Source organism: Syzygium oleosum, unplaced genomic scaffold (genome assembly GCF_021117445.2).
Source record: "Syzygium oleosum isolate NSW1041296 unplaced genomic scaffold, Sole_v2.1 Sole_v2.09, whole genome shotgun sequence".
Classification (NCBI taxonomy): domain Eukaryota; kingdom Viridiplantae; phylum Streptophyta; class Magnoliopsida; order Myrtales; family Myrtaceae; genus Syzygium; species Syzygium oleosum.
The window spans coordinates 4,283,312-4,310,934 of NW_026607493.1; the positions used below are offsets into that span (position 1 = coordinate 4,283,312).

The 27,623-nt window shown below is 42.7% G+C and overlaps 4 protein-coding genes across 9 annotated transcripts in view; 3 read left to right on the forward strand and 1 right to left on the reverse strand.

Moving 5' to 3' along the window:
* Nucleotides 1-324: 324 nt before the first annotated feature.
* LOC115673500 (protein NETWORKED 3C) lies at nucleotides 325-3,762 on the forward strand. Of its 2 annotated transcripts, none has more exons than XM_030595688.2 (3): nucleotides 325-510; nucleotides 1,019-1,158; nucleotides 2,763-3,762. In XM_030595688.2, the coding sequence occupies exons 2-3, from the start codon at nucleotides 1,044-1,046 to the stop codon at nucleotides 3,542-3,544; spliced, it is 897 nt and encodes a 298-aa protein (XP_030451548.1). In that variant the 5' UTR covers nucleotides 325-510; nucleotides 1,019-1,043; the 3' UTR covers nucleotides 3,545-3,762. The 2 variants fall into 2 exon arrangements, with proteins under 2 accessions (XP_030451548.1, XP_056170837.1); XM_056314862.1 differs by lacking the exon at nucleotides 325-510 and adding an exon at nucleotides 555-701.
* A 794-nt stretch (nucleotides 3,763-4,556) lies between these two features.
* On the reverse strand, nucleotides 4,557-5,024 carry LOC115673585 (classical arabinogalactan protein 26). The gene has a single exon (XM_030595797.1). It carries the CDS (start codon nucleotides 5,022-5,024, stop codon nucleotides 4,557-4,559), a length of 468 nt encoding a protein of 155 aa, XP_030451657.1.
* A 7,306-nt stretch (nucleotides 5,025-12,330) lies between these two features.
* The window catches only part of LOC115673499 (probable indole-3-pyruvate monooxygenase YUCCA10), a 39,434-nt gene continuing 24,141 nt past the window's right edge, over nucleotides 12,331-27,623 (forward strand). Inside the window, exons 1-4 of the mRNA XM_056315007.1 lie at nucleotides 12,331-13,057; nucleotides 13,461-13,694; nucleotides 14,974-15,100; nucleotides 15,197-15,363. Coding sequence (XP_056170982.1) covers nucleotides 12,353-13,057; nucleotides 13,461-13,694; nucleotides 14,974-15,100; nucleotides 15,197-15,357 — 1,227 coding nt within the window. The 5' untranslated portion in view covers nucleotides 12,331-12,352 and the 3' untranslated portion in view covers nucleotides 15,358-15,363. The remainder of the gene's footprint in view (nucleotides 13,058-13,460; nucleotides 13,695-14,973; nucleotides 15,101-15,196; nucleotides 15,364-27,623) is intronic.
* On the forward strand, nucleotides 17,625-25,966 carry LOC115673699 (auxin response factor 2A-like). Of its 5 annotated transcripts, none has more exons than XM_056315005.1 (17): nucleotides 17,625-17,896; nucleotides 18,097-18,225; nucleotides 18,759-18,871; nucleotides 20,064-20,159; nucleotides 20,277-20,333; nucleotides 20,606-20,758; nucleotides 21,109-21,193; nucleotides 22,112-22,202; nucleotides 22,363-22,527; nucleotides 22,627-22,746; nucleotides 22,956-23,031; nucleotides 23,160-23,331; nucleotides 23,483-23,647; nucleotides 23,711-24,030; nucleotides 24,437-24,627; nucleotides 24,754-24,818; nucleotides 25,457-25,966. In XM_056315005.1, the coding sequence occupies exons 2-17, from the start codon at nucleotides 18,147-18,149 to the stop codon at nucleotides 25,612-25,614; spliced, it is 2,106 nt and encodes a 701-aa protein (XP_056170980.1). In that variant the 5' UTR covers nucleotides 17,625-17,896; nucleotides 18,097-18,146; the 3' UTR covers nucleotides 25,615-25,966. The 5 variants fall into 5 exon arrangements, with proteins under 5 accessions (XP_056170980.1, XP_030451809.2, XP_056170978.1 ...); XM_030595949.2 differs by having other exon boundaries at nucleotides 23,483-23,539; XM_056315003.1 differs by having other exon boundaries at nucleotides 23,483-24,030.

Sequence of the window (27,623 nt, forward strand, 5' to 3'; positions counted from 1 at the left end):
TGGGAGTGACTTCAACAATCATCTTCTCACTCTCTTCCAATGGCGGTAATTCGATTACAATAGCTCAAACTCGCTAAGGGCGTGCAATTGCTGCAGCCCCATTGTTATCACGGTGCCAACGTCCCTTTTTTACAAGAGGGTCGCCGGCACATGAGCTTCCTATTGTTTTGAACTCGTAGGCGAGGCTAATCACATTGATCTACCACATTCGATGGTATTGTCTAATTCATCCTTGGTTTGCACATGTCTATATCACTGTAGAGGCCACGATCTTTCTTTTTGCCCTTTTTAAAATGAAGAAGAGACTAAGAAAGTTAAAAGGGCGATGGAGAGAGAGACAAAAACACGGTCGCAAACTTCGAGGAACTCAAATTTTAGCCGTAAGTCCAAAGTCACATCACATATGTAGGAGAGAGGCTGAGCTCCGTGTCAACGGACAAGCCAACACCGAACCAGACAGACGCTCCCACCGTCGTCTGCGTGTTACCGAAGGCAACTCCATACCTGAAGGTACCCTCTCTCTCTCTCTCCACCTTCTTCGACTTCTCTTCACTCTCATCCTGTACCCAACTCAGAATTCAGTCAAGTCAAGCAAGAACTCGCGAGTGGATGTGTTTTGGGGGCTAGTTAATGCGTTCTTTCTTTTGAATTTGGAAGGGACTTGAAGCCCAGATTGCTCTGCTCTCTTGTCTGTGGATTCGGTGCTTAAAGTTCTTGCCTTTCTTTTTTATCTGCTTCCCAGTTTTTTTCCATTTTGTTGGGTGGTCATAATCAACTATCCCCTGTCAGACCAAAATTTTGAGATTTCATAGATTCAGTTGCCATACTGGGCTTTGATTCTTTCCCTCTTAACCACGTCCCATTCAGTTTTCAAGCCCCGACTGCTTTGATGGTTCAATGCAATCTAAGCTCTCGTCTCGTACGCGGAGATCTGGACCATTTCTCGATTCATCTGCCTTGCCTTGCCTTTTCTTTTTTAACCCTTTTCTTTTCTGATCTGTTTCGCTGACACATGAAGGTAAGGTACAGAAAAGGGAGAGAAAATGGTGGGGATGGTGATGACGATGAAGAAGCAACCCTCACATTCGCAGTGGTGGTGGCTGGACGGCCGCCACAACACCACCAAGCGTTCACCGTGGCTTCAGTCCACGCTATCAGGTACGAAACAGGGAAAATAAGATTCTCACACACTGGTTACTGATTTCTTGTTCTATAATCTCTCTACGAGAATTTAAAATTGCCATAAAAAACAGAGAAGGAAAATAAGATATGGCTGACATCTTGCTGTTCTTGACCGTTGGGGAGCGTGTCCCCTTTAGTTTCGTATTTGAAAATTTGAATTCTTTTTGTTTCTTTCAGTGCCTACCTTTTCTGGTGGGGTATATTGACTGGTAAGTGAAAGATCACAAGCAATGATGGTTAACTTGATGCTGAATAAGTTTTGTTGGTAGATTCATTCGCATCTAGCGCTCAAAAGGTCCATCCATGATCTGTGAAGGGAAGAACTTGGTGGTGGGACCACTCTGACTTTCTATGAAATTAATTAGATAAACAAGTGACAGAAGTGCCGGAGCCATGTGAGAGTCGCAGAGCCTTGCGCTTCCACTGGTTGATCTCCATCTATCATGTGATATTTTCAGTCGAGACATATCAATCTCCACAGCACGTGCCCTTTCGTGTTTGTGTGTGTGTGTGTGTGTGTGTGAGAGAGAGAGAGAGAGAGAGAGAGAGAGAGAGAGAGAGAGAGATCACAGTGATGGAGGGTGGTCCTCACCACAGAAAACTAATGGTGGCTGCAACTTTGTTGCTCAGTGGGCTTCAAAGAAAGGGAGATTTTCTGAATCTAGGCCCAGGATTCATACTCTTGTCTTGTGACTCTCATTTTCTTTCTGTTGATTTATGGCGACTCATTTTCGTGGAAACTTCTTGTGGCTGTTGATGTCGTGATTGTATGGAACAGGGCCGTTGCCATTGTTCCTTTTTACGTCATTCCGCTTGATATTGCCAAAGCTTGTGGATGATGCTAGTTTTGGACCCATTTAGTCTAGGCAAAAGTAAAAGTAATTATGATACTGCACAGTTTGATTTATAACGGCGGTTCTTTACTTTTTAGTGATAGATTTAATTTAATTTAAATTCTGGACACTGAGCATATCTCATATAGAAGTTGGATTTATTTCTTTGGACGTTCTGTTCTGTTCTGTTACCTGAGGCCCACAAGGCACTCTTAAAATTTGTTCCTCCTTTTTAGCAGTGGTCTCTAAAATTTCTCATCAATTAGTTGTCACTAAGATCACTCTTTATGGTCTAATGATCTGTTGGGCCCATGACAATCTAGTTAAAGACCAGATTTCCTAAATATGATGATGATACTGTTGATGGAAAGCTTCGAGGTGAATTACATTTCTCATCTGCTATTTCCATTGCTTTTTGGGGCCTACGTGTTTTTCCATTGCTATAATCTCAAAGAGACTGGCTTTTTGTTTGTGAGAGCTGATGGGTCCGTTTTTGTTGCTGTTGTTAAAAATCCGGATAAAATGTTTCTAGTAAAGTAGCGATCAGGTTCAGCCCTCAAAATGAATCTCCAATATTTCATCGAATCATTCTTTTTTAGTATTGTAGACTGGGCAGCTCTAGGAATTTTTGGAACCCAAGTAAAATCCATAACATACATGTACATCCTAGAATTTTGTGCAATATTCTTGGACAAAGCTGCGGTCCTGAACCTGCTGACAAAGATTGCTCTCTTTCCCTTCATTCAGAGCTAGATGACAAGACGGAAACAATGCTGAAGCTGATTGAGGGAGACGCGGACTCTTTCGCACAGCGAGCGGAGATGTACTACAAGAAGAGGCCCGAGCTGATGAGCATGGTGGAAGATTTCTACCGCGCGCACCGCCTTTTGGCTGAGCGGTACGACCAGCTCAAGTCTGAGGCGGGGACTCGCCTCCTGACAACTGTTGGGTCACCATTTTCCTGTAACAAGTATCGCCATGAGAAGTCGATGTCGGCGATGGACCAAAACTACGACAGCTACTCCGAGTCCTTTGAGCACGGGGAGACCACCGAATCCGAAGTCGAGGATCTTGAGGAGGAGGAAGAAGTAACCGGACACAGGCGCCAGGAAACTGAAAGCACGGGAGACAGGATCGAACATAAGCCCTGCCAGAAGAATGAAACCGTGGTTTCTCACGAAAAGGATGACGCCCAGGTGCACGAAGAGGCGAAAGAAGAGGCAGGATCGTGCTGGTTCAGCGAGGACGAAGTGAAGAAGCTGAAGGAAGAAATAGAGAGGCTCAAGGAAGAGAACAGTATGCAGAAGGAGAAGCTGGTGCAGAAGGATGAAGAGAAGAGGGAGGTGATAAGGCAGCTGAGTCTGACTGTGGGAGTGTTGAAGGATGAGAATGTGAGGCTTAAGAAGCACATTGTTGCCAGAGAAGCCAAGAAGTTTAATCTCTTTGAGTTTGACAAATTTAAGGGTGGATTTCTGGCGAAGCTGTTCAATGGGTCTTCAAAGTCCCCACCCACAGTTGTGGCTCTGTAGATGGGCTTGACTTGTAACATTATTTAGTGTACTAAGCAGTAGAGGACCATGTGCTCTAAAATCAAGACTTAAAAAGCATAGTTAGGGCCATAGTTAAGAAGTCGGTTTCTTTTCTCAATCATCAGGTTTACTTTGATAGGATCAGGTTGTAATATCAATGTATTCTTTTACAGCTATAGCTTAAATGATATGGGACATGATTAGGCCAGCTTATTAAATTGTTAAGCCGCATGTGCTGTTGCAGATAAAATCACTAATCAATCCCAAGCAAGATTGTCCTTTCCTCTTTCCAGCAACAGTTCCTCTTCTGAACTACCTAATCCCACTATTACTTTCTCTCACTGAAAAAAAGGCCCTCTTTTAATTAATTATCTTTCCCAATGACTAGTCAATTGGATTAAAATAGCCCGTGATTTCGTATGATGTGAATTTCTTGATGTTTAAGTGAGAGAGGACTAATGATACTAACAGTTAAAGCGACAAGGCAAAGGAACCATCTTTTTAAAAGGTGGCTAGGCAAAATACACACCACTTCACCAGAATTCAGAGTCTGCCAGAGAACAGGGTTAGAATCAAAGTGAATTTCCTACAGTGAAGTGACGGTGGCGATGCTCAAAACATCTCAATACCAACAAAGAAAGATGAACAAGAAGCACATGCCAAGAAACCCCCAACCACTCCCAAAAGGGCCTGCATGGGGCTCACTAGCTCTTTGTCTCTCTTTTTTTTCACCCTCTTCCCAATTAGAAAAGAGCACAAAAAGAACAGTTAACTAAAGAATAGCAATTTTTAGCCCAAAAAAAAAAAAACTAAAGAATAGCAATTATTTTATATAAGCAGGGATAGAATTGCTGTCCTATGACAGCATACATCTGTGCCATACACTTCATTCAGCAAGAAAAAAGAATTATGAGATAATAACAGGTACTATGAATTGTAAAAAGCGAATCTTGCATCTACAATGACGAGAGTAAAGCAAAAGCACCCACTTGGGCAGACTGCAATTTTTGCCTTACATACCAGGAAGCAACACCAAGCACAATGCCACTGACAAACAGAGGACTACCCCCGCAAACAAATTCACAACCCTTGGCGAGGCCGAGACAGGCAAGGCCCTGGATGGAGGCAACGCAGTATTGGGCCCAGGGGCTAGCATGTCGTCCGGGTTCGGCGGGCTCGGGCTGGACGGTATTATTGGCAGCGTGGACCCGGGGGCCGCCGCCTCGCTGCCGGGGGATGGAAGCAGCGGGGTGATGTCGGGCGACAATGCTGGGGAGGGAGAGAGAGGGGAGGATGGGAGGAGTGATGGGGCAGCTGAGATGGTGGTGGAGGGGGAGGACTGAGGGGCAACACTGGGCAGTGTTGCTGGTGCTGCTGAGATGGTGGAGATGGGTAGCTTCTGGGGCGAGGCAGAGGTGGCCAGTGAAGTGCAGGACAGTGAGAGCACGAGCATTGCCAAGAGTGACCCAAGAGGAGCCATTGAACGATGAAGTAATTGAAGGTCTCTTCTTAGGAAACTCTTATGAATGTATGAGCCACAGAAAGAGAGCGAGAGTGAGAGAGAGAGAGAGAGAGATGATGTGGGAATTATGAGGAGAATGTGATGAGGTTATGATTGAGCATCATTATAGGTGGAAAGAGAGAGAGAGAGAGAGATGGATGGATCACGGAGAGGACAGAGGGTTATTGGGATCCGTTTGTGATGACACACAGCTCTGCAAATGCGACACTTTCACACTAGATGACAAAGTGGATGTGGCTTTTTTCCCTCCCGGAGCACATGAACGTGTGAGGTGTCTTTCAACCTTTTCTTCCAGAGTTATAAATACTGAAATACTCCTCATGAAGACCGATGTTTTCTTCCCCTCGTGAAATTCAATTGGATTTGCTTTGCTCCTCTAAACTATATGACAAAATTATTAATAAGGCCAGTACACAGTACATGCAGCTGATCCCATCAGCTCCGCCCAATTGCATTATGTCCAGAAAAGAACAGTGAACCAGAGCAGCTAATATGACTTCTGATCCATCTTAAGTAGGCCCAGAGAAGTGCAAAGAAGATGCGAGCACAACTGGCAAGTCGGCAACCTGGTCTTCAGTATCTGCATGGATGGAAACCTCCACCTCAATCATGAAAAAAGTTTTCGGCTTTTTCTTCTTTTTTTATTGTCTGATTTTTGGTTGCTTTTCCTTTTGACAGATACGAGATTTTTCAGTTTGATTGAAGCAAATCTGATAATATGCATGGTTTTGTGATGAGTTCCTTTGAATTTTGCCGGAGAAAGTTTATAAACTCAGTTTATTAAGTGATGTGACAGATTATGATGCTCAATTGAGAAATTGGTTCAAGGTGAATTCATATTAATAGTAGTTGCTATTGTTAGTGCGAGTTAGTTTGAGACTCCGCTTGTATCTTGGGAACCCTAATTTGAGAGAAGCGTCTTCATCACGCTCATATACATCAAACCGGGCTCGAACGTGATCAACTCAAAACTCGTACGTCCAAAGCTTCTCTCAATGTGTCATGCGATTAATGAACTAAGAACATTATAGAAGATGTAGAGATTAAGTCAATCTTTTAATAATGAAATAAGGTTTCGAGTGCATTTGGTTCAGCATTTGGGGAAAAGCAAAAGCCTTTAGCCTAAAGGGGTTTTATGAAATAAAAATACTATTTTAAACTGTAATTGAAAAGTATTTTGAAAAGCAACTTTGGAAGAAATATTGTTTGGTAAACATATATTTGGGAAAATCTTTTGATGTGACCAATTTAAGTTTTTTTTTAAAATTTGTTTAAAAGTGAAAGAAAACAATGACTTTAACTTTTATATTTTCGTATTGACTGCAATATGCAAGAGACATATTAACAAATTTATAAATAAAAATATCACATCAAAGTGAATCTTCTCAATTAAAAAGTGAGTAATTTCATTACAATAACATGATCACATATGTCCCGATAAAATAAATACGTTGCGTTAAATATTACAAATCTCGTCAACTAATAATTCTTTCGTCACGTAAACGTGCCATGTTAGAGGATGCATTATCATTTGAAGTATTCGCTCCCTCATTTACAGCATCATTGTTAACTGAATATCTTACTAGGCACGTGAAATTATGAGAAACCGAAATTTTTTTTTTAGTCGAAAGAAATTGAAAGTTTGAAAGGCCAAAAAAAGGACAAAAAAAAAAATGCAAAAGTGCCCTAGACTGCTGCTTGTACTTTTAGGCCCTGTCCTTTCCTTTTTAGCTCCTTTTGATACAAAATGTTCTTCCTTTTTCCTCCCTAGGCTCTCCCAATAATTGAAAAAAGTTCTGTTTTTTAAGTTTCCATATCATGTTCTTTTTGTGGGCCATATCGTTCTCTTTCATTGCTTCCTCTTGGGCCTAGAATTGGACGTGAACCACAGGCCCATCAGCTCGAAAGTGTCGTCAGCTCCCTCCTTCCATCAAATTCACAGGAAATTACACATGAAGAGAAGCCTTGGGGTTATCATGCCATGCCCTTTCTTCTTTTCTTGCTCTTAACAAATCTTGACTCGGCCTAAGCCCGAGTTTTTAATTTGAAATCGAACCAGCCCGAACCCGAGTTTTAAAATTCAATCCCTTTGAGTCACATAGATTTTGACTCAGGTAATATTGTATGGTCGGACGATACTGACTCACACAAATTGTATCAATTGATCATTAATCGAGCGTGACTTAATTTACTGGCCAATTACAAACGCAATTACAAATAAAAGCATCTTAATCAACTCTTGTCATTGAACTAAACACAACCCCTATATATATATTATATATAGGTATATATAGTTTTTCTGTATATACCCTAAAGAAAATCATCAATATACTTTCTTCATATATGAATATTACCCGTGCCTGACCCGGGTAATTTTCCATAGTTTTTTTTTGGTAAGGAAGGGTAATTTTCCATAGTTATGTAAGCTTACAACATAAAAAAGGGCCTTTTTGAGATATGATGACGGCTTTGGGTGTAGTCATGCGATATTCTCTTACAAGTCACTTCATCTTTGTTCAATATATATATAGTATAAGGATGATGACGTGGCAGCATTAGCGTATTGAGGGTATATTCATTTAACTTTCCACTGGATCTGCAAGTTGCAACTATGGGTACTTTCTCTTATTTTATTGGTAGTTGTAATTATGGATACTCACGTTAGGGCTGATAGCCAATATGAAAGTTGAAAAAAAAAGAAATATAAAAATGACACGAATGGTCATTAAACTTTGGCCCAATGTGTAATGACATTCCTACATTTTTTATTTATTCGATGTAGTCCCTAAATTATTGGTAAAAGTCCATTTAATCCCTAAACTAAGTGAAAATGATGTAAACGAAAGGACTATATTGAACATTTACCCATAATTTAGGGACCATATTGAACAAACTAAATTTCTAAGGACGACATTGTGCGTTGGGTCAAAGTTTAGGGATCACATTGTACTAATTAATAGTTTAAGGATGACATTGTATATTTGATCAAAGTTCAGGTACTATTTGCATTATTATCCCAAAAGAAATAAAATCAAGTATTTGAGTCCCTTCACGTGATTTAGGGTGTGTTTGTTTCACAAAAAATTCGAGATTTGGAAAACATTTTTCCAAAAATGATCACTTGTATCGCTTACAAAAATGAATGAATGAAAAATACTTTCATCATCTACAAAAAATAGTTAGCATAAATTGTTATCGATAGTGAACATATTTTCCGTTGACTAATTTTTCTAAGCGGTATAATCAATCATTTTTCCAAAAATGTTTTCGAGATCTTGAGTTTTCCGTGAAACAGACGCACCCTTATTGCGAAAATGGATTGAAATCTCTTGCTTTCCTTTATGAATCATCGACTAGGAACAAGTCCTAGAGTACAAGTGATGTTAGTTCAAGGGTTAGGGCCCTTAGGGGGACAAAGGTGGAGTGCATGTGGAGACCCAATTTACTAGCCAGTTAATAAACATTACATCATTTCCAACATAATTTCATGTGGGCGAGTCTGAGTCTAAGAAAGAATATGCTTGCCTAGGTTCGCCCCCTTAATGCGTAAATTTCGAATATAATTTAACATCTACTCGAGAAGGATGTCTATTGACATTCCAAATTTCATTTTAGGTGACTCAAAGAATCAGGTGGTCGTTCGCCTAATTCATCATAAATTATATTTTATCGTTCTTCTTAAAAAGAATAAAGATAAATTTGTTAATTGAACTGTGGCGTGACGTTTCCTAGATAATTAGATAGGTGATCTCTCGAAGGAAGCATCCGAAAAATAATGCGATAGGGCATCATCGTACTCCTTCAACCGACGAAGATTATTGATAGATAGGAAGAGGAAAAAGGAAAGCAGACGTGACAGACGCTATGATAACAACATACTCTTAGGTAACAGCCACTCAGAAACCGACACACGGCACGTTCATCCGTTATCTTTCAGCTGGTATGTTGGATTTTCTCCATCACACTTATGCATTGCATAGGAATGAAAGTGTTTGTCTTGTTGCACCGCGCATAGAGAATAGTTAAAAACTTCTTGCATTCGGATTGCTTAGCTATGTGTGTGTGTGTGTGTGTTTTTTTTTTCTTAACTCGGGTCGGAACCCGTCCGGTAGAATTGAAAAGTAAGTGCTGAAAATTTAAGCATTGAATTTGAATCGACGGTGATCTTTAGTGCTAAAGATAAATAGAAATAAGTCATTTGGTGATAACTGAAAATTTGTAAATAACATTTATGAATTTCTTACCAAGGATGGAACGGTGGACCAATACATTTGGCAAGGTTTTAGTTGTCGCCAATTTACCTTTGCAATTGAATGAATCAAGTAACCCCGACTTACCACATTAAGTAGATTGTTACTTCATTGAGTCCGTCAAGGCAAACATCAACTAAAGTTATCAAACAAGTTCAATCTCAAGTTTTCATCGCTTTTAATTGGTTCACCAAACGGGCCCGGTTCACGAAGATCGTGAAAATGTTGCGTACATACCTCAGGCCGTCCTTATTTTTCTTTTCTTGGAGACCGTACCGAACCGAGGCCTGTATAATTGAGATGGATCTTTTTACCCCAAAAAAAAAAAACCTTAGAAATATATGCAACTGTCAATAAAATCATCACACAGAAAAAGTAAAAACGAAAAGGAAGAGATCCTTCCGTGTGGAAAGGTTTTCTCCCATATCCCGATCCGATCCAAACCCAACCTAAACAACCATCCAGGGAAATCATCATACGGACCCGCCACGTGTTTATATAAAGTCTCTTCCCCAACGAACACGATCCTCATTCAACGAGGTTGCTCCTCTAGACCACAACACACGACCTTTACTCCAAAGGGCGTGTACAAAGTTGGCTCTCAAGGACACATTGACGACACAACACGTTAATAAGCGAAGTTCTTGTTGGGCACGGCGTCAACCTCCGACATTCAATGATGAAGGGGCCAAGTCAACAAAACGAAAGATCTGACCACAAAAAAAGAAAAAAGAAAGAGACCGGTACTGGGTCCCCCCACAACGAAAGATAAATGGAAGAAAACAAACCACCAACACAAGCGAAAAGATGAGAGGGACATCGTTCGAGATGGTCCGTCTCGTTGTCCGCACGCCAATTGCTTTTGCGATTGTGGTGCCGAATGTTTCGACAGCGTCGGCGAGGTAACTAAATAAGAAAAAAAAATTTGATTTTGACCTAACGCTACGAAAAATCTCAAATTGACGTATTTATAATAAATTTATCATAAATTAATTTTTTGATAATAAAGAATTTCAAATTAATACACCTGTGACAATATTACCATCCTTTAGCTTTCGTTAAATTTTACCGTTAAATTTCTGAATTAAATGATACGTGACAGGTGACGGGTGTATCAGTTTGTGGTTTTAAAGTGTACTAGTATATGATTTTTTGCGATATTAATCCAATTTAATGGAGGGTAAATTTGTCGCAAGTGTAGCATTTTGGGGTTTTTGGCGATCAAAAAATTAGTTTAGTATAAAATTGTCACCGGTGTACCAATTTGGAGTTTTTGTGGTAAAAAAAACTAGGTAAATTTATCACAAGTGTACCAGTTTGAGATTTTTTGTGGTAATAACTATTTAATTTTTAGCGAACTGAATTCTGATATGTATAATCACTACTCAATTTTTTTTTTTAATTACGTACGTTCAATTAGTGCTCTTGAATGCTCGTTAACGTGATCTATTATAAGTGACCGGTCGGAGTTTCTGTTGTCCATGCATGTTATGAATTCGGTCAAAGATTGGCATCGTTGCATGCCGCGACGGATCGGCTTAACAGTAACGACTAGATTCGCAATGACTCGAGCAGATTTGCTTCGGACCCCTATGTCTTGACAAATTAGCAAGTAATCTTGTGACTCTTTGATCTAAAGGAAGGAAGATTAATGAAAAAGATGGTACTTAATTTCCGCAATTAAAGCATTTATAGATGTACGATCAATCATCATAAAGTGAAGCACTTCTTGTTTATAAGGAAAGTCCTAGACGTAACCTTATAAAGTGGCAAAGAGATATCGCCATATCGTATAAGTAGCATTCCATCTCTTTTGTTTTTTTTATTATAATTAGCATAATCCTCTTAATTATGACGTCATTCTTTTAACTTTCGTTTTTTTTGGGTCGAATGCTGCTTTATATAAATATATGTTCTTCATCGATTTTTTTCTTCGTTTTTATTCGGATGCTGCTTTATAGAGCTTAAAGTGACCCCTTAAAATCACCCCGTCGAAGACGAAAGGTCACTTTCTACATGTTTGTGAATGGATCGACCTTCATTTAGTACCATATGATATAGTTGTACAGAACCGCAGACCACGGTTGTATCGATTATTCCTGCCAGCCGGCCGACGCCGAACAACCTTGCTATGGCCACGCTGCCCGTAATGGGGACCGTCCCGCCGATGGCGTGCGCGTCTTGTTTGTTTCCCATCGAGCCACTTGTGGGAGGACCGAGTGTGCTGACAATAGGAGAGTCTGGGACCAACTTCACGACCGTAGGCTCCGCTACGAGAACCATCTATTCGTGGATACTAATTAAATACGGAATTTGAGCCTCACGATATGGTCGATATTACTTACGGAAAGTTTCTTTCTTCCACTCGTACCCAAATTGAACCTTGTAGGTACACGGTGAATACACAAATACACACCGTATATACGAGACCGCCACACCGTATTATTAATCGGGCGATTACCTTGAATTTTCCAAGCGCGTGATTTCTTGTCTTGCCCGTCTCTCTCTTTGACGATAACCGTCGGATCACGGGGTCCCATTTATTCTGCACATGGATATCAATGAATTCGGTGGTCTAGATGGGTACGTGGCAAACATGCATCATACGTTTGGACAAATATCATACATGCATCAAGCGCCGGGGGACCTGGGTTTGTGTATCGGAGACTCGATCCTGGGCATGGGCACCGGGGTCGAGGGTCCAGCCTCGATGGACCCGGGGATAAGCCTTGTCCAAGCGTAAAATTTCTGGTTCAAGCGTCGATATTTAATAATATTTTAGAAAATTATTTTCAAATTATTAAAGAGAAAATCAATTTTTTTCGAATTTAAGTAAATATTTTCTGTTGATTAGAAAAATATTCTCCGTCGGCTCAATTTCCTAAGAAATCCAAATGTAGGAACATGAATAAAAATATGTTTCTCCAAACAAACGGATTCTTAAAAAATATCCAATAAGATGTCGGATCCCACTTGATTATTTTTTTCTCCATGGGGACCCACCAAGCCCATGAGAAGTAACTTTCAAAGCTCCATATGAGCCCCCTCACGAACATCACCATCGCAAAACTATCACATCCTCTCTCCATCATCTCGCCAAAGCCACAAAGACAAAAGATGATAGAACAGGAAGCCGTCGCCGCCGCCGTCGTCGTCGGAGCCGGGCCGTCGGGGCTCGCCATGTCGGCGTGCCTCAAGACCCTGTCGATCCCCCACGTCCTCCTCGAGCGAGAGGACTGCTTCGCCTCCTTATGGAAGAAATACGCCTACGACCGCCTCCACCTCCACCTCCGCAAGCGGTTCTGCGAGCTCCCCCACATGCACTTTCCCCCGGACTACCCCGAGTACGTGCCCAAGGCCCAGTTCCTCCGCTACTTGGATGACTACGCGGCCCGCTTCGGCATCGAGCCGGCCTACGGGAGGTCCGTGGAGTCGGCGGCCTACGACGAGGGGGACGGGAAGTGGCGGGTCAACGCGAGGGTCGCAGACTCCGGCGAGGTCGAGGAGTACCGGTGCCGGTTCCTGGTGGTGGCTACCGGCGAGACGAGCGACGCCTTCGTCCCGGAGGTGGAGGGAATCGAGGGCTTCGGCGGGAAAGTGATTCACTCGACCGGGTACAAGAATGGGAAGGAGTTCGAGAACAGCAGGGTTTTGGTGGTCGGGTCGGGGAATTCCGGCATGGAGATCGCGTTGGACTTGGCCAACCACGGCGCAAGAACCTCCGTCGTGGTCCGGAGCCCGGTAAAAGCTTCACTTGCTTTCTCATCATTCTTTAAAAGGAAACTGAAATTTACTTATCCCTAAGAACTCATGTCTCAAAACACTCGGTAGCTTTCTACAATTGAATTTGTCATGGGAAGAGTTACACTTAACCCGACATGAGAGCAAACATCAATGCGTATGTCGCGACCTGTGGAATACAAAAAAACTCTTCTTGATGCATTAACCCGAAGGCACCGTCGGCGTCCGTAGACAAAATCCCCCGTGCCGCGCCTCATCCCTTGCCATTGAGCGTGACTTCATCTTCCTCGTCTGTTTCGAGACGCATGACATTGTAACCTACAACGAGTGTCGGTACCCGAAATTAAGGATGCGACATCATTCACGGCTCCCATTGCTGATACTATGCACTTATCATACGCAGGTACATGTGCTGCCGAAGGGGGCGGCGAACCTGGGCCTGGTGTTGCTGAAGTATCTCTCGCTTCCCATGGTGGACTCGTTGCTGGTGTTGCTGAGCAAGCTGGTCTACGGGGACATGTCCAAGTACGGACTGAGGAGGCCGAGCGAGGGTCCTTTCCTTATGAAGGTCAAGTACGGCAAGTACCCCTTCATCGACGTCGGCACTTGCCAGAAGATCAAGTCCGGCGAGATCCAGGTAGGCGATCCGATCTCCGACTTCTGAGCTTTTAACTTTCGATCAGCATGCGAGGACGCCTTAAATTCCGTTGATTACATCGAAGTCCGGCGATGGTCGGCTATAAGTTATTCGATAGTCAATACGAATTTGTTCTGATTTCGATCGGTTATATTTTGGAATAATGTTCCGGTCAGCGAACCCATTTTTGTTTTTTTAGTGACAAAAACAGCTCATTTCGTTTATTTTATCCTGGCAGATTGGGACATGGTTAAATTAAGATTAGTATGAATCGACTCAGTGTTCTTTAAAGGTAGAAAAAATTCCACCCAGTTGACCCGCGGCAAGTTTATTTATTATCAAAAGCACAAGTGGTCAGTTGAAAGAGAAATAATATGTATCGTCGACTTTAGGTGGATCTTACGTCGGTATCATGATGGTCTTCGAAGCTATCTTAGTTTGCAAGCCAATGAGCTTTTCAGGTTGACGGAATCGAAACAATTCTACTTGCACACGCTTTTCATGGCACTAATATATGATGCGCAGTTCTAGCATACACCGTCGATATAACCATAAATTTTTCCACGAGCGGCCTTGATTACAATTGATGGTCAGCGAAAGATTTAGTGGTTAAAACCCTAAATCGACGAAGAATAAGACTGTTTATATGGACCTTAGCAGGTCCTTTATAGGCTCTATCCGAACTCTTGGGAAAAAAAAGGTATTCCCTCCTCTAGAGAAAACAAACATATAGAGGGCACATGGGGGGCTTGAGGGGGTCCGGCCGCCGGGACGTTAAACAAGGCTTGTAGAAGAGAGCGCGAAAGGGTTTTACTCTCCACCTCTCATGGCAATGATCCTTAGGGTTAAGTGGTGAGCATCCCCCACTTAGTTCTCTTTACACCTATGGCTTGTGTTATAGTTTTTATAATAAAATGTGGAAAAATTATGCAGTCAGTCCTAAACCGATTAAACGGCTGCCAATTCAGTTTTAAACTTTCCATTATTGCCATTGTAGCCTTAAACTATTGCGTGAAGTTTTAATGCACTCCTTCCGGTCAATTTTGGCTAGGCCGTCCTTCGTGGCACACCGCCACTTCAGGGATTTCTGGCCGAAATTGGTCGGAATATATATATTGGGATTTCGCGCAAAAGTTTTAGGACTCGATTGGCAAAACTGGAAAGTCTATTACAATAGGTTTACGACCAACGGGATAGTTTGTGTTTTGTCCATTTAAAATGCGGTTCGCGTGTGGACACGGATACGGATCATGGACTTTTGCGATCAAACTTTGGGCAGCTCCTGCCGGCACTGAAGAGGGTAGAAGGGAACGTGGTGGAGTTCGAAGGCGGCAAGTCTCATCCCTTTGACGCCGTCGTCTTCTGCACCGGCTTCAAGCGATCCACCCACAAGTGGCTCAAGGCACGTAACCCCATCGACGCCAAGATCGATTTCGACCTTCATTACGTAAGATTTCCTAAGTTAAATTTTTCTTGTTTTTTTTTAAATTTTGGGCAGGGAGATGATTACCTGTTGAACGAAGATGGGATTCCGAAACCAAGTTCTCCAAATCACTGGAAGGGCGAGAAGGGTTTGTACTGCGTCGGGCTGTCGAGGAGAGGATTCTATGGAGCTGCTTCGGATGCCCAGAACGTTGCCGATGATATCAAAGCCCAACTTTAGTTTCTCCTCTCTTCTTCTTCTTTCTTTCATTTTTTTTTTTGAATTTTTGAACATTGTGATATACTTACTACTATGTATTTTGGACAGCTTGGATTGAGCTCTATATCTGGGTCAATATAATACGATTAATTAGTGAAGTAAATAAGGGAGGGTTTCCTCCAAAACCTCAGGAGAAGAATTAAGGAAATTTGATGAATTAAGGAAAAATTTGGATTCTTCGTTACGTTATGGGGCTCACGGCATAAGCAAAGCCAAGCCCATGAGAGTATTATTTAAATCATTTCAAAAGCTAGAGAAGTCCGACCGGGACGGGACGCGGCGGCGCGATTAAAAGGGTGCCGGCTTTCGGCTAGGCATGGCCCATGGTCCCCCCAAAAGGTTGTGCCTGGCTCGGCCCCAAGGCCTCGGCACTTACGATTACCAAAGTAGCCTCGATAAGGATCGAAACAACCATCTAGCATACCCACTCCATTCGTAATTGACCATCATAGGCAAGGAAAAAATGAATTTCGACCCGCCCAACAAATCGGGTCAACCCAGCATAGACCCTACAATTCTCGAGCTAAGATTGGGTCGATCCTATATGATTCGACTTGGCTCGGGAGAGGAGAAGAACTAGATTTTTTTGGGGTAACCGTTATATAATTACAGAGAATAAGACAAAAATGAGAAATGAGTAATTCTATGAGGATCATCCTAGAATAAAACGGCGAGTATAAAAAGCTTAGGTTATAAATTATTAGCCATCTCTATGTAATGCCTGTCGTTGAGTCCGAGAAGCTATTATTCTGACTTTGGCTTTTACCCTACCTCTTATGATGAAAGTCGACTTGAAAAAACACAATGAAGAGCGTATAAAATCTTTTAACATATGTTGTTACTTCTCATTTTATCGGAGTTAGGATATCTTCTTAATTTTTGGACCGAAAAAAAGTAAAATTAATTTCTCTGTAGGGTTTCAAAGTACCCAAAACCACCATAAGTCCCATCCAATCGATTAGGCGCGATTAACTTTCGATTGGTTCGAGGAGCGCGCACGTCTACTTGTGTGCCGACGGAATGAAGAGAAGAAAGCGTACATCGGTCAAGACGACAGAGATTACTTATTATTGTCTCGATTCATTATATCACTCCGAATGAAGTATATACAGTAAGAAACATCGGGGTCCAAGTCGAGTCCGTCCAACGTATTACCTAAGTACATTCGACACTCGGGCAAAAACGAATTCGCATTCTTCTTCGGCGATTCCGTCCGTCCAATCATTAGCCGGCAATCTTCCCACCGTCGGAATTAGAGTACGAATGAAAAAGCACGACCGTCCAATCCGAGGACGACACCCGGAAGAAACGGACACGGCATGGAATTAGAGGGGAGATTCGAGTTGGGGAATGATGGGGAGGCGGGGGGACACGGCGGAGATGTCTAAAGTGAGATTTGGACTCAATCGAAGGATGTTTCTGGTGCAAATTTGTCAACGGACACCAAAAACGTGTTATTAACCATTTGTATAAAAAGAAGCATATACGCATCCACATTGGTCAAGAAGAGGAGGGCGAGGTACATAAGGAAATTCGTGAATTTCTAGGTTCAATTTATATTTTACTAAATGCGTTATTAAAAAAAAAAATAACATCGGTACGCTAAGCCGGAGTCAAACGGTGTTGCCATTCCAGGTGCATTGCTCTCGACTTATGGCCGACAAGAAAATGATGAACCCTTCGACATGCCCTTTGTCGTCGCGAGTAATTTCCTTGAATTTCTTTATCTTAGGGAAAAAAGAGAGAGACCCCGAACCCGATTGGAGGGTAAAAAAAAACGGACACGGGATGGGTCAGAGACCGAGCGAAGGGAGACGGTGGCGGGACGGGGCGTGCTACAATGGACCGTGCCGATGCCGTGTTAAAGAAAGGAACGGATCCCGTATCAACCGCTGCATACGGAAAAATCCGCGAATTCATATGTGTATCACGCTTCTCGTGAGATTAGTCTAATCGAATTTTACTTCTTCGTTTGGAGAGCTCACAAATTATGGGGGGATAAAAAAGGGAAGGAAGTGAGAAGAAAAGCACGGAACGGTGAATTCGAACACGCAACGCACTGCATGCAGACGGGGAGGGGGAGGGGAATGCAGGCTCAAAACCAGACATTTCTTTCGGTTGCTCCATCGGGAGTATCGCGCCCAGAGTCGAAAACATCGCCCGCCCCCCCCACCCCACCCCAAGACGAAGAAGAGCGCGAGAGAGACAGAGACAGAGAGGCATCTCTCTCTCTCTCTCCCACTCTATTTCTTCTGCAACACAACGTCCCCCCACCTCTCCTTCTCTCTCTCTCTCTCTCTCTCTCTCTCTCTCTCTCTCCGTCTCCTTGTTTCTCTCTCTAGGCGTGCGAGAGCTCACGAGCACCACCATCGCCGCTGCCGCTGCCGCCGCCTCGCACGCCATACGACACCCTGCAGCGAGGACGGTTACGCCGAGACGACGCGCTCAGAGGAGGACGACTCGTCACGCCACAGCCAGCCAGCCAGCCAGCCAGCAGCAGGTAACGTCCACTCACAGAGAGGGAGAGAGAGAGAGAGAGAGTGTGTGTGTGTGTGTGTGTGTGTGTTTCGCCAATCGCTTGACCCGCGTCGGCCTGAATTTGCTGAGCCGTTTATACTCGCCTCCCTGTCCCGTTCGCGTGCTCCCGAGCTCTTTCTTTCTTTTGTTATTTCTGCGCTCTGTTTCGCTCTGTTCTTGCAGCTAACCGAGACCATCGGCGCAGAGCTGCAGAGAGATAGGGAGAGGGAGAGATGAGCTCTTGTGTGGAGAGCGAGAACGGACGATCCAGCAACTACGACCGCTCGTCTTCCTGCAACGACATTGGAACTGGTGAGTCTCCTCCGGCTCCCTCCGCTCCATTATTGCTCCTCCGTGTCCGATTGTTCCTTAGGAAAAAACGAGAAGTTCCGGCTCCCGTGTGTTATATCTATCGTCGCGAGTTAGATGCTGTGTAAAAGAGCTTGATGATCCGGACTGTCGATGTAACTGCTACCGTTGCTACCTGCGGGGCGAACGTGACTTTAGCCTGACTTTTATTAGAACGAGAAGGGTCGGATACGTCAAATGATTCTATGGAACTTCTAGTGTTCGATCGCAACAAATTCGTTGGTCTAATTTTGGGAGACGAGAGATGTTGCTGCATTATCATGTCAAAAGAAACATTAAGTAGGAAACTTGCTGGTTAATTCGCTTTGAATTTCGGTTTTTAAGTCGATCGATCAAACGCTCGTGAGAATTGTAATCCCGGATCGCTGCTTGTTAAACAGATTTTAAGGGATGACTGTGATGTTCCCCCTGCCCTCGTCGCTTGCCACTGTTTCATTTCCAAACTCAGTAGAATTTTCTCTGCTGTGATGATACAGGGAGAGGAGATAATTCGCACGAGGAACTATGGCATGCTTGTGCAGGTCCCCTAGCTTATGTTCCTAAAGCAGGGGAAACAGTGTATTACTTCCCCCAAGGGCACATTGACCAGGTACTTCCTCCTGAATCTTTTTTTTTTTTTTTTGGTAACCCAGAGAACCCCCGCACGGCCGACAGCCGAGAGGTAAACCCTGGGGGCGACACGTGCTAGCCACCACACACGTGCACCGGTTAAGTCACCCTGCGGCGCCCGGGATTCGAACACTCAACCTTTTGCGAGAGGAAGAGTGCCCTTTCCAGCAGCGCCACCCAGGCGGGTGGTTTCCTCCTGAATCTTTTTTTTTTTTTGGTAAGGTATGGTTTCCTCCTGAATCTTTTGTCCGAAGAATATCCAAATTTTGAGTCGTGGAAATAACTGGTGGCGAGAAGGCTACAGACGATTCGCTTGACGGTCAAATTACATGCAAAATATATCTCTCACCTCCTCTTCCAATTGGAATGATCTAACAATCGAAGGATGGATTCATCACTCAAAATCTGAATACTGACCTTGCTTTTGAGACTAGCAAAATGGGCGGCAGTGTTTGTTAGCAAATGTCCAGACTAGATATGCACTAACCATTACTCACTTGGTTCAGATTGTGTACTAATTTTAGGTGAGATTCTTTTTGCTAACTCAAATACGTCGACTAAATCAATTGATTATTACAGTCGCGCACCCCATGAATCCATATTCTTAGATCACCACAAAGAGATTTTGGTCATTGTGGATTCTAGCCTTTGTAGTTGTTTCGTCAGCGTTACTTATCAAATGAAAAGCCGAGTTCAAACACGAAGTACTTCTCCAGCATGACATCAATTTGTATCCTCAGATCATCGCAACGTGATTTTCGGTCATTGTGGATTGTAGCCTTTGTCGTGGTTTCATCAGTGTTACTTAATCAAATAAAAGCCTAGTGTTTTTTTTTTTTTTGGTCGAGAAATAAAAGCCTAGTTGAAAAGCAATGTAACTATCCAGCAAACTACCTAATGGTTTCTTATGGACCAACCACCCCCGGAAGTAGGAATTGTTAGACCAGAATCAATTCAACTGTAGACATGGGACCATGTGCCCACTGGGTTGCTCTTTCTGTCAGCTTGATATCCTTCTGCTCGTAAACATCTGGACCTCTTTATCCACTTATGGGGTGCTAGAAAATATTAGTTTGGTATTCTCATTTCTCAGGATAGTTTTGTACTTTGGTATCAAACTATCCTCCTCTTTTGCTAATGTCAGCGATTGTATTGGATAAATTTGGTCTTAGGTTGAGGCTTATACAAACCACGATGGTGATATGGAAATGCCTATCTACAAATTGCCTCCAAAAATCCTCTGCAAGGTTGTTTCTATTCAGCTTAAGGTATAGTTCAATTGTAGAAGACTTGCATTGGTTAATGTCTTGATTTTTTTTTTGCACTTCGCAACTCATTTTTTCTTTGATTTTTATGGTATTAAGAGACATCTCTCTTTCTTGTAGGCTGAGATTCATACAGACGAAGTGTTTGCACAAGTTACATTGCTCCCAGAGGCAAAGGTATGTGAAACTTGATACATCCATGCTCCATCTTTCCGCTTTGAATTTCGCACGCTTCATGCAGGAGCTTACTTCAAAATTATTTTTCATACACATATAATTTACTTCCTTAAAGTTACAGAATCTTGGGTAAGTGAAAAGATGTGCATCCAGATGCTAACGCCTATCGCCATCAAATTAAATTAGTTCATCTTCGGTGCAAATCACATACTCTTTCCATTTGAAAGATTGGTGATTAATCAAAACTTTGCATTCTGCTGGCATTTTTGCAGCAAGATGAGGTCAATTCTAACTGCAAGACTCCACCAATGCCCCCAAGGGTTAATTCACGTTTCGTTGTCAAGATTCTTACTCAATCTGATACAGGCACACATGGTGGATGCTCTCTTCCTAAGCGGCCGGCAGACGAATGCCTTCCTTCTCTGGTTGTTGTCATTGCAATGTTGTTTTCTATCAGTACATAAGCTGAATGCAGTAGGACCTAGGCTAACTGTTTTGGCTTCTTTTGGCTCTTTTGGGTACTAAAAATAACAACTTGAAGTGATAATGGTACCATGGTCCCAGTTTACAGGTTTATATGATACAACTGAAAATTACAACATACAACTAGATAAAACATGTAGAGATATGCAGACCATCGAATAACAGCTACATCATAATGTCCCGACTATGGCTTAAGCGTGCTCAAGCTTATGATGTTGGTGTCGTTTGAAGGAGGGCTTTTCAGGTTATTGTCGTTTCTGGGCAAATGTTCATGTTGTGGTTGTTGTTACAGGACAAGTCGCAGCACCCTCCAGTTCAAGATCTGGTGACGAAAGACTTGCATGGAAACGAATGGTGTTTCCGCCATGTCTACCGTGGTAATACAATTGAATCAAATAACTTAGTGCAGAAGAATAATTATGAAGTACTTGCTTTGTGTGCTCTTCCATGGTTGTTGCTTTTCTATTGCAGCTATTACTGATGTATGTCATGACTCATACGGTATCCTAAATTCCTTTGATTGTAAATAGTGAAACATTCAAACATTAACCATAGCTTCATTAGATAAGTTACAATTGATTCAAAGTTCTATGTGGCATTAGAGCAAGAGATCTTGTACTCAAATCTCTCATGATGCATCCATCTAATCCTTTTTAATGCTTTAAACTTGTGCCAAATCCCCATATACCTAAGGGCGTGGGTTAGAATATTTATGTAGTAAACCATGCTTTCATTTTATAGTTTAAGTTTTTTTAATATGAGTTGGCAGCGGTCCTGCAATTTGTCAACATATTAGCAGAAATAGATGACAATTCGCTTGGACACCATGATGATATACTGGGATTTGTCATTTTAATATGCGAATGCTTTAATATGAAATGACTATGTCGAGTGACGTGTCATCTGACAATAATGCATACCTGGATGTTCTATGTGCATTTCCCATATAAGATTCATGTTAAATTCTTCTTGATACATAGATTTGAATTAGCACTCCTACTCTTAGTTTAATTCAGTGTTCGTCTCTCTAGTAATTTACCAAATACTAGACGAAGAGGGACAAACGATTCTTTTATTGTTTATCATTGGTCATCAAGGAAGTACTTAATAATAATAACTAAGCTGTTACGTCAGTTCTTTTATGGTCGTAAGCCGCAATTCTCCCTTTTCTTACGTGTCAAATCAAATCAAAATTCCTGGATTGGATGGTAAATGAACCATTTTTACAGTAAGAAGCACAATTTCCCACATGATCTCACCTTTTCATATCTTGCTCTTTTCCCTGACGTACGTAGGTAAACCAAAAAGACATTTGCTGACAAGAGGTTGGAGTGATTTTTTAACTTCCAAGAAGCTGGTCCCTGGGGATGCATGTATAATCCTCAGGTTCTCTCTCTCTCTCACTCTTACGCCTGTCTCTGATGATGCACCCTTGCTGCCCTATTCTGCCTGAATTTTTTCTAAGCAAAGATATAAATACGATGTCCCTGTGTCTTCACTTCTGGTTGTTTTGTTTAAGGGTAATATCTTTTCTTTGCTCTTGCAGAGGAAGGGATGGAGATGTGCGCATTGGTGTGCGCCGTTTGATGAATTCTCAGACGGCCACACCATCATTTGTCCTGTCGGGGCACAGCATGCGCCACGGCATACTAGCCAGTGCCTTGCATGCAGTTTCTGCTGGAACCACGTTTACAGTGTACTATCGTCCCTGGTAAACTATCTTATGCATGACATGCGTGCAAGGTATCTGAGAAACTGTGAGAATGTTTCTCTAGTTGTCTAAGTATGGACTACATTCTGTATTCCCCAGGGCTTGTACTTCAGCTTTCATCATTGCTTATGAACAATACGTGAAAGCAATGGCAAATGACTATTTTATCGGAAAAAGGTTTAGGATGCAGTTTGAAGACGAAAAATGTGGAGAGCAGAGGTGACTTCTGGAAACCTCTGCCATTTGACTTTGTTTTCTCATGCAGATAAATCTCTGTCCTAATTCTTCCGGATTAGATGAGGTTGTAAACCAGAATGTACTCAGTTTTTTGGTCCGATCGGAATACTCCCTACACAAGAAACTAATCTGCTATTAGTATGCTTTCTTATTTCGTTTGAAATTTCTCAATTGATCAATGACATGAACAGGCTTGGAGGGGCTGTAGTTGGCATAGAAGATATTGACCAGATGAGATGGCCTGGCTCTGACTGGAGGTGTATCAAGGTAATTGTCCATTTCATTGTCTTTGAGATGTATCTTGCATGTTGAATATGCATTCTCTATAGATGCTGATTATTCATCATCTCAAAAGCTATGTTCTTCATCTACTTTTGTATTGTTCAACCATTTAGGTACTATGGGATTCCACACGTGCCAAATGTATACGCCCAGAAAGAGTTTCTCCGTGGGATATTGAGCCCCTAGATGCAGACGCGAAGAAGCAGCCCGTTCTTCCAACCTCACTAAAGAGGACTCGTCCACACAACTTACCATCGCATTGGCCTCCTATATTTGTTATGGATGGTCAGTATTCACCGTACTTTTGGCTTTAGAACCTACGGTTAATTTCACACCGAAGCGAACTTTTTGGGACAAACACTGGAGGAAAGCTAGCTGGGAGATTCCCCTCCATGTGACTCTTCTGTTATTTATCAAATGTAATTCTCCTCTGCAGGAACCCAGTGGACTTCAGTTGCACCAAAGTCTCGAAGACACTTGGGGGTCTTTCAAGGTCAAGAAAAATCTGATTTGCCAATTTATGAATCCAATGCGCCACGGCCATTACCATTAGTACCACGTTTGCCCACTCCAATCCAACATGTCCAGTTGGCATCACAAGGTCAAATTCACTTAGCAGCACATAATGCATGTCATCAGCATCCTGAGAGTGCATTTTTGGTAGGTGATGGTGGTAAAAGAGAAAGTCAGGGTCCGAGCAATCACGGGCCTCCAGCATGCATCGCTCCAGAATGTGGTCCAGTTAAAAGCTTGTCAGCACAAGACATCAGCCCTGCCAACTCCACCTCCCAGGCACGGATGACTTCTGAAACAAAGGATGAAACAACCCCTTCCCAGACAAATCGCTTTGGGAAATGCATGGTTTTTGGTGTCAATATAGCAGATGACGCATCGGAGCTCCCTTCACCACAAGTTGCCAACTCCAGTGAACTGTCTAAGCCTTCTTCAGTTCCTCCATTATCAAAGTCCAGCCACTTTGTGCAGGTACTAGGAACGTCTCAAACTAATTGCTGTTCAGTCGCTGATAAAAGTTGAAATGCTATTGATAAGCTGTCATAAAAGCTGTGTGGTTTGACAAATTCAGGCGTGAAATGCTACAAGAAAAATTTCCCTGGAATTCACAAACAATATCCGACATTGGTATATGCTTGTCATCAGTTTGAAATTTGAAACATGTAGTCTCTCATGAGATTCAAAGAATCAAAACAATTCCCATTTGAATCTGTCGAAGCTAGACAGCTACCTGCAATTCATTCTTTTCTTAGAAGGCTTGTTCCAAAGGCAATGGCAATTCATTCTTTTTTATATTTTATTCCTTGTAGATTCTTTAATGGAAACTTTCAGTCTACAAGAGTCACTTTCAGGAAATAATCTCTCCTTTACATGGCAGGTTATAATAAATGGAACTGCTACAGGAAGGCCGGTTGACCTCAGACAGTTGAAAGGCTATGAAGAACTCATTCACGGGCTTGATCAGATGTTTAATTTTGGCGGAAACTTGATCGACGGAAGCAGTGGGTGGCACGTGAAATGCATGGATGACGACGGGGACAATGTGCCAATAGGGGATTATACCTGGCAGTTAAGGACGTTATCCCTTTTGTGATTGCAGAAACACAAAATGATTGCTCCTTATGTTTGTGATTTGGAATAACACATGTTAACCATTTGCTGTTCTATGTCACTGACGAGGGGTTGTTTATGCAGGGAACTTGTCTCCATGGTACAACAAATACTTATTTGCCCAAAGGAAGAAGAAAAAGGCAAACAGGGTCCATGCTCATCCGATGTAGTTTCTTCCAAATGCTTCCGTGGTCACATCACTCGCACGGTTCTTTCTCGCTTTGTCTACTCGAGTTCATGATGATTGGGACTTATGTTAGACCTCGTGCTGACGATTTGTGAGCGCATTGACAATGTTGCCACTGGTTTGTGCTTTTGATTGCTTCTGGATCTTCTTTAATTTGTATAAGTCACACTGTGCCGGATATCTATGGTTGCTCCCGGCAATGCATGCATTTCACACTGTGGCCTCCGCAGATGCTGTTATGAAACCCTCTTCGCAGGAATGCCGCTGTGGCACTGTACTTAGACTCATGGCATGATTGAGCTGAAAGAATCATAACAAGTGAATGCTAAAGCTAGCCTGGAATCTCTCTTTCTTTGCATTTATCGGTGCGTAGAACTAGAGTCTGACCATCAATGACTTGCCAATGAGGCCAGGGGTTCTAGTTTTCATTACCGTCTGCTATGTGTAGCTGAAGTAATTGGTGCACCCAGTGCAGCCCAACGTTGAATTGGATCTCTAGGGGGGGAGGAAACGGCTGGATTTTCTTAGCTATTCTTTTTCATAGGATGAGGGAAATTTACTTTTCTCGAATCGATCTTCGGTAACCCTCCCTAGAACCAGTTCGAATGCTCGAGAGGACAGTCATGGTGGCGAAACTGGGAAGTGTGGGGGTAGAAATTCTTTGGACACAGTACGGGAAAATTTCATGTTCTAGGACGTTGGTTCTTACGAACGATAGGAATCTCAGGATAGTTGGGTTTCCGGACTCGTACTACTGACTCACGATGGCTCAGGTATTCAAAAGTGAAACAGTGCATATCTCTTTCTCTGGTGAGTCGTTCTCAAATTGAGATCTTGTAGCGGTGTGCTTGTGGCTGCAGGGTTTTAGCACCTCCTGCTTTTTCCTTCACCTTGCGTCATGCTCTGTTTTTCGAGATGAATAGACAGCTTGATCGAATATAATGCACTCAAACTACGGTAATGTGACTAATGTCCCGAGAGGTAAGCTGTTTTGCGCCATATGTATCTAGTGAGCATGCCTCAGATTCTAGTGGGAATCGAGAGAGTTTGGCTCATCCAAACGCTCATCCCCTCCTTCTTCCACCGGTCCCGGGATTAGTCGGTCCGGTTCCTAGTAGGGGTGTCAATGGGTCGGGTCGGGTTTCTATGATACCCAAAGCGAAAATCCACGTCTCAACGTAGTGATTTCTATCTTACGTGTCAACGTAGTGATTTCTTTACCATCTATCAGTCTTTTACTTCCATGGTTTCCACACAATTTAATACAAAAATCAAAGTTTTCCGTTCAGATTCAGGGGAGAATATCTCTCTGGTGTCTTTCGTTCCCTCTTAGCTAGTGATGGTACACTTCCTCAGTTATCTTGTCCTGGGGTTCCAGCTCAAAATGGAGTTGTTGAACGCAAGCACCGTCATATTCTAGAGACCACTCGAGCTCTCTTACTTGGCACATCCGTTCCCACTGAGTTCTGGGCTGAGGCTCTTCTCACGGCTGTTCATCTAATTAATCGCCTACCCTCATCTGTTCTCCATCAAGACACCCCGTTTCAGCGTCTCTACTCTCGACCTCCTAGCTATAATCATCTTCGAGTTTTTGGATGTACTTGTTTTGTCATTCTTCCACTCACTAAACATACAAAGCTTACCGCCCGCTCTATCCCATGTGCATTCTTGGGTTACAGTACTGAGCACAAAGGTTATCGTTGTTATGACCCAAATGCGCGACGTGTACGTATTTCTCGTGATGTTACGTTTCATGAACACATCCCTTTCTTTTCAACAAATACTACACCTCATGTTTCGTCTCCTGTTCCATTTATGGATTTTCCTGTTGATCCTCTACCTGATCCTTCTAGTCCCTCTTCTACATCGGATCTAGATATATTGCCACCTTCTCCATCTTCACCTATCCCTTGTGCTGCACCTCCTGCTGTATCTGCCCTCGACAATTCTGCACAACTAGAGCCACGCCGTAATCCTCCTCGAGATCGGCGTCCACCTGCCCGGTATGTTGCTGCTACTTCTTATTCTACTGAGTTTGGATCCTTTTTAGCTGCTGTTCATGCTGTACAAGAACCTAATAGTTATCGCGAGGCAGTTCAGCATGTAGAATGGCGCCAGGCTATGTCTGAGGAACTCTCGGCTTTGGAGAGTACTGGTACTTGGGAGCTTGTGCCTCTTCCTCCAGGTCCCTCCCTCGTATTTTGCCGATGGATATATAAGATTAAGACTCGTTCTGATGGCAGTATTGAGCGTTACAAAGCTCGTCTGATTGCTCGAGGTTTCTCGCAAGAGTATGGTATCGACTATGAGGAGACATTTGCTCCCGTAGCAAAAATCCCGAAAACGCATAGAACCCAAAGCAAAAATCCGGGTCGGGTTTTCGGTTTTTTTTTTTTTTTCGTGGGTAAACATATAAACCAGTACAAAGTGGGTGTGAACCCCGAATAGCCATAGTAAAAATTGCAAGCTGCTTATAATTTTTGTCAAGTTGGCTATATAAGGTAAAAATTGATCCTGTTATCCAAGAAGTGGTTTACAATTGCGCCTGTCACCGTGTCACAAACAAAGACCTAAGACCAAAAGCTACAGAACTGATACTATGGTTGTATCGGTCGGTCGGCAAATTCCTTTGCACAGCTTGGGGTCCTTCTGATTTGCACTAATGAAGACTTCGGATGCTCGCTGCTTTGACTCCCATTGAGATTCTCTGAATGCATCCTTAGGGGCTTCCTACTTTCACCCTTGAATTCCAGGTCCACTCCTGGAG